The sequence below is a fragment of the Bufo bufo genome, chromosome 9 (genome assembly GCF_905171765.1).
Source record: "Bufo bufo chromosome 9, aBufBuf1.1, whole genome shotgun sequence".
In the NCBI taxonomy this organism is placed as follows: domain Eukaryota; kingdom Metazoa; phylum Chordata; class Amphibia; order Anura; family Bufonidae; genus Bufo; species Bufo bufo.
Window position 1 is genome coordinate 186,441,063 of NC_053397.1, and position 13,117 is coordinate 186,454,179.

General features: G+C 44.2%; 1 protein-coding gene across 1 annotated transcript in view; it reads left to right on the forward strand.

The window, feature by feature from the left end:
- KIAA1614 (KIAA1614 ortholog) overlaps positions 1 to 13,117 on the forward strand; it is a 37,677-nt gene that overhangs the window by 12,226 nt on the left and 12,334 nt on the right. The window contains exons 5-7 of the mRNA XM_040407634.1: positions 1,769 to 3,390; positions 3,633 to 3,687; positions 12,148 to 12,379. Coding sequence (XP_040263568.1) covers positions 1,769 to 3,390; positions 3,633 to 3,687; positions 12,148 to 12,379 — 1,909 coding nt within the window. The remainder of the gene's footprint in view (positions 1 to 1,768; positions 3,391 to 3,632; positions 3,688 to 12,147; positions 12,380 to 13,117) is intronic.

Here is a 13,117-nt window from a genome sequence, read left to right on the forward strand (position 1 = left end):
GTTTCACGTTCATGGGTTGGAGATTTTCCACCATGGGTCGTATCAAGGGTCCAAGAGGCCTTCTCAGCCCAACCAGAATTTGGCCATACCGTAATGATCATTATTTCCCATTGCTTCGGTCTTCTTATTCCATCACTAGACTGAATTGTAAATCCACATTTCCTGGTGACATAATTATTAGGGATACTTTCCAGGCCGTTGTTATGGAGCAGGCGTCAGGACTATCCTGCACTGCCATACACCTACTGTACACTGAAAATTTCTCTAGATATCCAGACAATATTCCCAATGTTAATTTGCATGCAGTTTTCCCAACTAATTTAAGCTGATTTCAAATTGTGATTGAAGTCTGCAAAATATCTTTTTGAAGTCTCCAATGGATAGGAGTTGCCGTGGATTCAAACATCTGCCTCATATCATACATTAAGTGTATCATATGAATGAAAAGGCCATTTGCATGCATTGTGATGTCTTCAAAATAAATTAATAGGCTTATCCTACAATGAAAAAATCATATCTGGAGTAATGCACACCATTATTTTAACTATATCAGTGCAATATCTGGAGGCCTTCTCTCTTCCCTTTCTATGGGTGGGCAGCTAGAACCTGGGTTCTGAGGGGTTAACTGTGCGGCACCTGAGGGGTTAACTGCCGCTGATCTGCTGCCAGTACCCGCCTCTGTATTAGGGGTTAATTATCATTGGTGGCGCAGTGCGCCTTCCCCCCACCCCTCAACCCCCCACCCCATTTAAATCATTGGTGGCACAGTGCGCCCACCCCTCTCAACCACCCCAGTAATATAATCATTGGTGGCAGTGGCCACAGAGTCCCCTCCTCCTCATTGGTGGCAGTAGCAGCTTCTGATCGGAGCCCCAGCAGTGTAATCCTGGGGCTCCGATCGGTTACCATGGCAGCCAGGATGCTATTGAAGCCCTGGCTGCCGTAGTCAGCTCCCTGCTGCCGTGTGTACTATGCACAGAGAATACTGAAGCCCTGGCTGCCATAGTCAGCTCCCTGCTGCCGTATGTACTATGCACAGAGAAGCAGGGAGAGTTTGAAGTCCTATTCACCCTAATAGAGATCTATTGGGGTGAATAGGACAAGGAATTAAAAGATCCCTAAGGGGGGAAATAGTTATTAAATAAAATGTGTAAACAAAAACAAAAAAAAAAACACCAAAATATTAAGTATAAATCACCCCCTTTCCCAATTTCACATATAAAATATATAAACAATAAATAAATAAACATATCACATATCGCCACGTTAGAAAAGTCCAAACTATTAAAATATAAAAAAAATCTATGCGGTGAACGCCGGAACAGAAAAAATTAAATAAAACTGCGCGAATCGCCATTTTTTTTTAAATGCAGAGTGCACGTGGATTTATTTTTTTTTTTTTCCCGTAGTGTCGAATGGTATCGAGTATCGCAATACTTTTTTATGGTATCGAAATCGAATAAAAAATTTGGTATCGCAAAAACAACTCTACTCCTATCAAGATAATACGCTAAGATTAACTGGAGCTGACTGTAAACTATTAAGCTCCCTACCCTAGACTAACGTTAGAGACATTGACCCGTCCACTTCATTAAACTATCAGGGAAATTTTAATCAGTAGAAAATATAAATTTTCTGATTTGTTGTTTAAACCTTGGGGGCGTCTTATGGTTAGGTTCATCTTGTAGTCGGAAAAATATGGTACTTAAATTTGTACATTACGAGCTTCATTTGACATTATCTTCTCCTGTATATTTTCTTCATGTAGCGGTCCAAGTGCACCTGGTGTTGTGACAGACGGAGGATCTCAAAGTGACAGTTCAAGTAGTGACTACTACTCTTGGCACAAAGGTTCTCGAGGGAGTTCTCCATCCCATGTACGTTTTCAGGATGAATCTGAAAGAGACGTACAAGAGAGATATCGAGAACGTCAACATGTTCCACAGACTTCTCTAACCAACACTCCTCCACCAAAGAGACAGGCAAATGGATCTCCTTCCTGGACAGACCAATTGTCACCATCTGGTCATGGACAGTGTGGGACTTGTGGCTCCAATATTAAAGCATCAGGAGCCAGTCCAGCTGCTATTCATGGTACTAACCTACGAAATGTTCACTTAGGCTCAAAAATTACTCAGGATGGCTCCCTAAGCTCAACTTTGGGGGTCAAGCCCTCTCCTCACTGGATTCTACCTTCCCAACCATGGCGAGTACATACAGAGCTGATCCGTGAAACGCACATTGGCGGTGACTCGACCGCAGATTCCTCTGGAGAAGAAGAGGGAAGTAGGACTCTTGGTAACAAAAATCAAAAATGGGGAATCCCCAAGTTTACACCTGAGCATGGTGCCACATTACGCACAACACACTCATTCTCAGATGGTCAGACAAGAGCTGGGGGGTCATACTCTGAGCAAGCCATTAAGGTCAAAAATGGTACCTCTGTTTTTGCTCTGGAAAGCAGATTTAAAGATAAGGCAGCCATTTTAGAACCCAATTCTATACTCAAAATGTCAGAATTGAATCCACAGGTGAGTGCCCTGACTGGTGGGTCTCATGTTGATTCTGTAAGAACTGGTTTAACGCAGATGCCACAAGACATTGAAACTAAACTCACAAGAAAATCCAAGTGTGTAACGCTTGACACTGAGAAGGGAATCAATACATTACATACAGAGATAGAAACTAGGAACATTGTATTAAATTTAGATTCTAGACAAGGAACAACTGAACAGACAAAGACTAGAGACCATGCTGCTCCTATCGTTCCTTGCATGCCATACATGGTCTCTCAATCAGATTCTGGCAAAATGCAAAGAAGTCTTTCTAACCGTGTGCCTATTCCTCCACCAGGAAAAGCACCCACTGTAGTGCTATCTAGAAATGGTAGACTTGCAGTCCGTACAGAGAGTGTCCACCAACAGCTATTACAAGGAGGAAATAAGGTACCAGTATTCCAGGACAAAAAGGGAATTCAATCAGACCTAGTGCCAAACTCTAAAGTGACCAATCCTGATGTTCCTGGAGATATAGACAATCATCATTTGTCTACAGCTAGCATGAAAGTAATAGAACCTAAGTTCGGAGAGGCATTGCCAAGTTCCAAGAAACCATCAGAGGAGAGAAAGAGCAAGGAGGCCAAGGAGAATAAGTCTTCTGGAAAGAAACATGTGAAAAGGGAACCAAGAGAACATGAGAGCTCTCATGCTGGTAATAGACATGTCCACTGTGAGAGATATAACTCAACAAAAGAACTTCACGAACCTGGGCTTAGTCCTAAAGTCAGTAGTCACTCAAGGGAAGAGAATGAAGGGATTTTTTTGAGGAAAGAAAAGTGCACTGAGAAATCTAAAACAAATGGACAACAAGCTGCAAACAATGAGCGAACAGGTAAGAGTCTGATATTCTTTATGGACTTGTTGAAAAGCACAGTGCCAATGTATGCATAATATAATCTGTAGAAATACAGAACCTAGGTATACAGAGGAAACCAAGGCCCAAAGGATATTATCTGATATAATATTATGTAAGGATTTACTATACATTCTGGAGAAGTATCACTATGGTTCTGGTTGATGGTAAACACTATTATGAATGATAACTTTGACGTATTGTTTTTGCTTCTTTCCAAGGTTCTGGTCCAGTAATTGCAACCAAAGACAGGTGCATGGAGTTGGCACATGATAGGTGAGTTGAGGGGTCAAATTCACATGTCCTCCTGTGTGTAGTTTTTAGGGTATATCTGTTTCCAGAAAATGATAATTACACTTACCGGTAATTGGATTTTCCAGAACCCATGACAGCACCATAGAGAGAGATGGATCCGCTTCCACAACTGGACAGGAAGCCGCAGAGCATTTAAAAAGGGAACACCCACTTCCTCCCTCAGTGTTGATTCCAGAGTAGATCAGTAGGAGCCGTACAAAATAGAATTCCTATTACCACATTCTTCCTTTTTCTTTTTACTTGAAAGACAGAAACAATTTTCATCAACCATAAGCACCAGGGAGGGAATTAGAGGGGTGCTGTCATGGGTTCTGGAAAATCCAATTACCAGTAAGTGTAATCATTATTTTTCCCTTCACCCATGACAGCACCATAGAGAGATCGACTACCAGAGATAAACACCCCTCGGGAGGGAAGTGCTTGAAAAGTAATCTTAAGCTATGAAGACCCCAATGCTAACAAGAGGTCCAACTAAAAAAGTGGGAACAATAAACATCCTAACCTAGGAATTTCAACATTATATCTTAAACCTGGGATAATCTATTAAAAGAAATCTTATATGGGTTTCTCATCAAGTGTTAACATAAATCATAACAGATTTAACAACACATCTTAGAGAAGTACTTATCTTGGCGCAGAACGATCAAGCTGAAGATGATTGCTGAACATCGATTCCTTTGGTGCAGATTATATTCCGTGACAGATGTTTCTTCCTCAGGAAAGGCCCTTCCAAGGCACACCACCTGCACTGTTGAATCTTCAGGGAGCACGTAGCGGGGAATTCACTCGGCACGCTCCCTACCCAGTGATCCAAGATCCACTGGAGGACCAGAAGAACTTCAGATGCCAAAATCTCCAAATTTTCTTACATCCATGATGGAACCCTACCGTGGCATCAATCCCTTATCTGGAGGAGCTCACAGATCTGCTGCAAGAGGTCCAAAGAGCCCCCTGGACCCTTCAGACCTCCTAGGGTCCCCACCGCCGGAAACTACCGCACGAAGGACCCCAGCAGACAACCACCGTCCCTCCAGGGACTCCCTGGGAAGATCTAGATCGACAGCAAGTATTTATAGGGTTTTGCTGGTGAGCCATACCCGCTGTATAACCTAAGTTAAAAAGATGTTCCTTGTTTCACAGCCCTGGAGGCTGCATGCTCCAGGCTCCTCTGTCCGGAGGACAGGAAACCACACTGAGGGAGGAAGTGGGTGTTCCCTTTTTGATTGCTCTGGGGCTTCCTGTCCAGTTGTGGAGGAGGATCCATCTCTCTCTATGGTGCTGTCATGGGTGAAGGGAAAAACTTGGCTAATCCAAATAGCCACCATTAGTGGTCACCACAAGTATCACTGTATGGGAATGGCCACACCTGCCACTGATTCAGCAGCGGAAATTGATATTTTCCGCTTGCTGAATCCACATAGAGTTTTTTCCAGTTGCTGACTTAAAACATGCTTAAAGGGAACCTGTCACCAGTTTTATGGTGTCCTAACTAAGGGCAACATAAATAAGTGACTGATTCTCTTAGCAAAATGCTGGGTCACTTTCTTTAATTGACCCAGTCAATCTGCCAGCATCTTGTATTGAAAAGCTCAAGCTCATAATGATGAGTCCAGAATATTTATGAGATCCTGACTCTCCCCGCCTACCTACTGCTGATTGATAGTTTTTTTACATATGAATCAGCAGCAGGTGGGAAGGGGAGTGGCTATAGCTGTTAATTAAATAAACGCTGGACTCAATGACATCACGCTGGACTCAAATCAGCTCATTAGCTTGCGGCATGTGGCATCTTTGTGTGTATATTATGAGGTAAACATCTGTCACACCAGTAAGTGAATACATCTAAGGCACTTTTTAGTAGTTAATGATTGTATATAATTACTTAGATTATAATCAAATATCCAAATGACAGGTTCCCTTTAAGAAGTGACGTTACTTCTTAGATACAGATTTCATCGTACATTCTATAGAATTCAATGTGGAAGCAGAAAAACCTCAATTAAAAACTATTTTTAAATGCTTGTAAAAAGTCTTCTAAAACTAACACCAAATTACAAAACCACCTCCAAAAATAACCTGTTCTAATTGTACTGCTGTGGGTTTTGCTGTGTGAACATAGCCTAAGCAGAATTTCTGCCGCTGATTTGCTGCAGATTTTACCCTAGGCATTGTAAATCTGCACTAAAAAGCTTCAGCATAAATTGGCATGCTGCAGATTTAAAGAGGACCTTTCATCGCTCCAAACATTGTGAACTAAGTATCATGATCTGTACAGCAGCGCCCAGGGATCTCACTGCACTTATTATCCCTGGGCGCCGCTCCGTTCTCCCCTTATGCCCTCCGGTATGTTTGGGGACTTGGTTATAGTAGGCGGAGACTTAGGACTCTTGGTTATAGTAGGCGGAGTCCAGTGGCGTACCTACCATATAGGCAGACCACGCAGCTGCTATGGGGCCCGTGAGGAAGGGGGGGCCCTGCAGTGGAGGAGAGTCCCCGCCCCTGTCTATCTTCCTAACTGTCTCCCGTCTGCTAGCCCCGCCTTCTAGCTCCGCCTCCTGCCTGTTAGCTCCGCCCCCGCCTGATTCCTCTGGATTGCCACAACCAGTAATGAAGTAAGTGACGACTTGTAGGTGAGGACAGTGCAGAGATGTATGTGTGTGGAAGGGGGCAAGGTCACTCAGCTTTCCCAGGCTATTCCTCTGCACATATGCCATTCAGAACAGGAGGGAAGCTGGGTGTCACTACATTATGTAATGTGACTCAGCTTTCCTGATGTCCTGCATGGCACAAGTGCAGAGGCATGAGAAGATATGAGGGTTGTGTTACTCAGCTTTCTCATGTCTCTCCACATGTGCAATGCAGGAGAGCAGAAAAGCTGGGTGCTATTACATCATGTAATGTCACTCAGATTTCCTGCTATCCTGCAAGGCATAAAAGCAGATAATAAGAACATGGAAAGGCAGGGGGAGGGGTCACTCAGCTTTCCCAAAGATTCATGTCTCTGCACATGTGTTATGCAGGATAGCAAGTAATGTCACTGTATCCCAGCTGTCCTGCATGACACAGAGGATGGGGGAAGGGGGACACTCACTTCATCAAACTTTTCTCATGTCTTTTCTCATGTGCATGTGCCATGCTGGACAGCAGGAAAGTTGGGTGGTATTACATCATGTAATGCCCCAGATTTTTGTCAATATATGCTGAACACTGCTGGAACCTACCGGATCCCATTCACTATAATGGGTCTGTTGGGTTCCAGCGTGAGTACTGCTGCACGAGATGGGGCAGGGGAGAAGTTAGGGAGGGTAGTGAGAGGAGCCAGGGCGCATAGTGGGAGGGACTAGGAACGGGCATGGGGGCCCAATCTAAATTCTTGCTATGGGGCCCAATGATTTCTGTGTACGCCCCTGGCGGAGTCTGCCCTTGTTCTCCTGGGCGTCTCCTTTTCCTAGGCTGTAGCACTGGCCAATCGCAGCGCACAGCTCACAGCCTGGGAGAAAAAACCTCCCAGGCTGTGAGCTCTGCGCTGCGATTGGCCAGCGCTGCAGCCTAGGAAAAGGAGACGCCCAGGAGAACAAGGGCAGACTCCGCCTACTATAACCAAGAGTCCTAAGTCTCCGCCTACTATAACCAAGTCCCCGAACATACCGGAGGACATAACGGGAGAACGGAGCGGCGCCCAGGGATAATAGTAAGTGCAGTGAGATCCCTGGGCGCCGCTGTATATGTCATGATACTTAGTTCACATTGTTTGGACCGATGAAAGGTCCTCTTTAAAAGGGGTTTCTATGAGGAAAATATTGATGACCTATCCTCAGGATAGGTCATCAATATCTGATCGGGGGAGCCCAACAAATCAGCTGTATGAAGAGGCTGCGGCACTCTGGTGAATGAGGTGGACTTTTCACAGCTTATCCAGAAGAGCATCATAGATTTAATAGCAGCTGCGCTTGGTATTGCAGCCCAGGTCCATTCACTTGAATAGGACTAAGGCCATCTGACCGATGTACGTGAGTTCACTACCCTAGGGAGCGGCAGCAGTGTTCACTGAAACGTGGTGGCCTGTTCAAACAGCTGATCAGCGGGGGTGGGTTGTCAGACCCTACTGATCAGATATTGATGACCTATTCTGAGGACAGGCCATCAATATTTTAAAGTAGCGGTCAATTTACACTGAGAATTTTTCTGCAGTGTGGATGAGATTTCTTAAATTCTGATCCACTGTAAAACACTGTGTATCTGCCTCACCGATATCCCTGGTGGCAAATCCGCAGCGTTTACGTGTTAATGTCCCCGAAGAGTTCAAATGATCTAGTGATCCATGTCCTACTCCTGGATTACTGCATAGCTAGACAGATTAATCTGGGAAAACGAAGTTGACAATCCATGTTGAAGCTGTAATGGCAGCCATATTGGTTTTACCAAGCTTCAAAGAAACAAATGCAAGTAACTAAAAATAATGTGCGGAAAAAATGTCCTGTCCTGGTGGCTGCTGTGCAGGTTATTTAGTGCTGCGCTTATACTCCTTAAAGGGGCTTCATAGGATGATCCTCCCTTTAACTGACCACCAATACACCTTTTTACTGATGTAAACAAAGGGGTTTTACGCTAGACTGCTGGCTTTAATCAATGATTATATGTACCCAAAATGGTGCATTAAAAACTATAACTTGTCTTGTAAAAAATAAGCAGTCATACAGGTAGATTGATGGAAAAACCAAAAAGTTATAGCTCTTGGAAAGTGATGATGAAAAAATGTGCACGTCACCACTAAGGCCCCTTTCACACGAGCGAGTATTCCGCGCGGATGCGATGCGGGAGGTGAACGCATTGCACCCGCACTGAATACTGACCCATTCATTTCTATGGGGCTGTGCACACGAGCGGTGATTTTCACGCATCACTTTTGCGTTGCGTGAAAATCGCAGCATGCTCCTCTTTGTGCGTTTTTCACGTAACGCAGGCCCCATAGAAATGAATGGGGTTGCGTGAAAATCGCAAGCATCCGCAAGCAAGTGCGGATGCGGTGCGATTTTCACGCACGGTTGCTAGGAGACGATCGGGATGGAGACCCGAACCTTATTATTTTCCCTTATAACATGGTTATAAGGGAAAATAATAGCATTCTGAATACAGAATGCATAGTAAAACAGGGCTGGAGGGGTTAAAAAAAAAAAAAAAATCATTTAACTCACCTTAATCCACTTGCTCGCGATGCCCGTCATCTCCGTCTGACTCTTTTACTGTATAGGACCTGTGGAGAGCATTAACTATAGTTTAAGGACCTGGGATGACGTCACTCCGGTCATCACATGGTACGTCACATGATCTTTTACCATGGTGATTCACCATGGTAAAAGATCATGTGACGTACCATGTGATGACCAGAGTGACGTCATCCCAGGTCCTTAAACTATAGTTAATGCTCTCCACAGGTCCTAGACAGTAAAAGAGTCAGACGGAGATGCCCGCATCGCGAGCAAGTGGATTAAGGTGAGTTAAATGATTTTTTTTTTTTTTTAACCCCCTCCAGCCCTGTTTTACTTAGCATTCTGTATTCAGAATGCTATTATTTTCCCTTATAACCATGTTATAAGGGAAAATAATACAATCTACAGAACACCGATCCCAAGCCCGAACTTCTGTGAAGAAGTTCGGGTTTGGGTACCAAACACGCGCGATTTTTCTCACGCGAGTGCAAAACGCATTACAATGTTTTGCACTCGCGCGGAAAAATCGCGGGTGTTCCCGCAACGCACCCGGACATTTTTCCGCAACGCCCGTGTGAAAGAGGCCTAAGGGGTTAGAGGGTATCTGTCGGCAGATTTGTAACTATGAAACTGGCTGATCTGTTGCAGAGAGAGCACAGCCTCTAAGGCCTCTTTCACACGGGCGTTGCGGAAAAATGTCCGGGTGCGTTGCGGGAACACCCGCGATTTTTCCGCGCGAGTGCAAAACATTGTAATGCGTTTTGCACTCGCGTGAGAAAAATCGCGCGTGTTTGGTACCCAAACCCGAACTTCTTCACAGAAGTTCGGGCTTGGGATCGGTGTTCTGTAAATAGTATTATTTTCCCTTATAACATGGTTATAAGGGAAAATAATAGCATTCTGAATACAGAATGCTAAGTAAAACAGGGCTGGAGGGGGTTAAAAAAAAATTAAAAATCATTTAACTCACCTTAATCCACTTGCTCGCGATGCCGGGCATCTCCGTCTGACTCTTTTACTGTCTAGGACCTGTGGAGAGCATTAACTATAGTTTAAGGACCTGGGATGACGTCACTCTGGTCATCACATGGTACGTCACATGATCTTTTACCATGGTGAATCACCATGGTAAAAGATCATGTGACGTACCATGTGATGACCGGAGTGACGTCATCCCAGGTCCTTAAACTATAGTTAATGCTCTCCACAGGTCCTAGACAGTAAAAGAGTCAGACGGAGATGCCGGCTACGCGATCAAGTGGATAAAGGTGAGTTAAATGACTTTTTATTTTTTTTTAACCCCTCCAGCCCTGTTTTACTATGCATTCTGTATTCAGAATGCTATTATTTTCCCTTATAACCATGTTATAAGGGAAAATAATAAGGTTCGGGTCTCCATCCCGATCGTCTCCTAGCAACCGTGCGTGAAAATCGCACCGCATCCGCACTTGCTTGCGGATGCTTGCGATTTTCACGCAACCCCATTCATTTCTATGGGGCCTGCGTTACGTGAAAAACGCACAAAGAGGAGCATGCTGCGATTTTCACGCAACGCAAAAGTGATGCGTGAAAATCACCGCTCGTGTGCACAGCCCCATAGAAATGAATGGGTCAGTATTCAGTGCGGGTGCAATGCGTTCACCTCCCGCATCGCATCCGCGCGGAATACTCGCTCGTGTGAAAGGGGCCTAAGAGTAATGGCAGCTCCCTAGTTTCTCCTACAGGCTGACTTGCATATATTAACCCCTTAGTGACCAGCCTGTTTTGGGCCTTACTGACCAAGCATTTTTCTTCCTTTTTTCACCGTCGACTTCCAAGAGTTATAATTTTTGGATTAGCTTTTATTAACTCTTTCTAGGAGGGAGATGGGAAAAAACACCAATACTGCCACTGAGTTGCGGCGTTCATTTTTTGGCTTAAATACCATAATATCTTTATTCTCTGGGTTAGTATCATTACAGTGATACCAAATACATATAGTTTTTTACGTTATGTTTTTTCTACTTTTGTGCAATAAACCCCCCCCCCTTTTTTTTTTTTTTTTAAAAGAAGAAAATCTTTTTGCATTGCCGCATCCCAAGACCCATAACTTTTTTTTTTTTCTTTCTATGGAGTTGTGTGATGGCTTGACTTTAGCAGGATGACTTGTAGTTTTCATTGGTATAATTTTGGGGTAAATAACACCTTTGATTGCTTGTTATTACGTTTTTTTTTTTTGGTGGTGCTAAGAATAAATGAGCAATTCTGGAATTCTTTGTTGTTTTTTTTTACAGCATTCATCATAGGGGATAATTTACATGATATTTGTGTAGTGGTATTATATTATTGATATTTGCTGTAATAACAAACGTGGGGTAGATTTTAATTTTTCAATTTTTTTCATTGAAGAGCGTATTTTTTAATTGGATTTATTTTTTGATTTTTTACTTTTTTAACCATGTAAGAGTCCCACAAGGGGACTATAACAGGCAATCTTTTAATTGCTTCTAGAATTTGATGCACTATTCCTATAGGGCAGGCATGGCCAACCTGCGGCTCTCCAGCTGTTGTAAAACTACAACTCCCACCATGCCCTGCTGTAGGCTGATAGCTGTAGACTGTTTGGGCATGATGGGAGTTGTAGTTTTGCAACAGCTGGAGAGCCTCAGGTTGGCCATCCCTGCTATAGGGCATTGCATTTAAATGTCAGTGCTATACTGACATTGACCAGCAGGCTGTGCCAGAGAGGCGCAGCATGCTGGAGAACACACAAAGCAGGTTTGGGCCTACACCAGGTCCCAGCCTGCCTATACACACATCAGCACCTTGCAATTGCATTTGCGGGGTGCCTATGGGAGACACAGGAAGTCCGCTCCCTCTGTCACCACTTACATGCGGCGGGTGCCATTGACCGCAGCATGTAAGTTGTTAAACAGCCTGGATCGGCACTCCTGCCGGTCCGGGCCATTAGAGCAGGAGCATGGCTCTCATATGAGAGCCGAGCCCCCACTGCCCGCTGCAAGTGATCGCCGTGAAAAGGCGTATTGGGGTTAAAACATCATTTTGCTCAGCGATGCGGACACATATGAACATGGGACCAACACAGATGCCTTCAGCTGCCAAGTGTAACAGGTCAGCCAGTTTCATAGGTACAAATCTGCTGACAGATGCTCTTTAAGGAGTCATCCATAGATGATCATGGTGAATGACCCTCTTGTCATCGTCTTCACAGCAAAGTTCAGTCTGAGGTTAAGAAAGGAGACATCCGCAGTGGAATGAGAAAAATTTTCTCCAGCATTGGCCTAACTTCAAGACCCAAGTTGGAGCGGTTTCAGTCTTCTAGCTTGGAACAGATAACTCCTCCAGAGCTTCATAAGGGACACGCATCCGCAAATGGAGAGAATGAGTCATCTGAAAAGCTGGGTACGATAAAGAAGAGTCCATCATTGCAATCTCTGAAGCTGGTGAGTAGAGCAGCATCCTGGCTGAATAAACATGAATCACAGCTTGTTCTGCATGCACTGGGGCTGATGAGTGCCTCTTGTGACACCTCCTCGGGGCCTTATCTGCCTTCAACACCTGCCTTATCTCTGCATATATCCTATATACAAAAAGCGGAGACACTTGTTCTGCACTGGTAATGATGGGCTAATCATCTGATCTGACCTAGTGCGTTAACCCATTCCTGGCCGGGTAGTTTACAATGACTATAAGGAGGTGCGTGAGATCTGTCCAGTTGTGGTTATGCAATTGCCAGGCATACATGTAACCTAAGGGAAACGTCTGGGGTTTACACACCCTGTATAATTTCCATATATACTGTTTATATCATAAGATTATTCTGCCCTAGAATTACCGTAAAATGTATTCTGTAAACCTAAATCCTAATAAAGCCGGTTGACCAATATGGCCGCCATTACAGATCCTTGAAGGTTGTCAACCAGCCATGCTAGATTTCTAAAGGGCTCATCTGCCCATACTTCTAGTCATCCTGTATTACTACATGACTATATAGATTTACCATTCTGAAGTCTGGCTGACAATACATTGCTGCTGTAATGGCAATCACATGGACTTCTTCAGAACCAAATCCTACAAGAGATCACCCCGACGACCCTGCAGGCGACTACTCAAACAAATGAGAGCCCCCGTGATACACAGTCATGGCAAGTCCTAAAGAGCGTCAGCCACTCTTCGCAGAG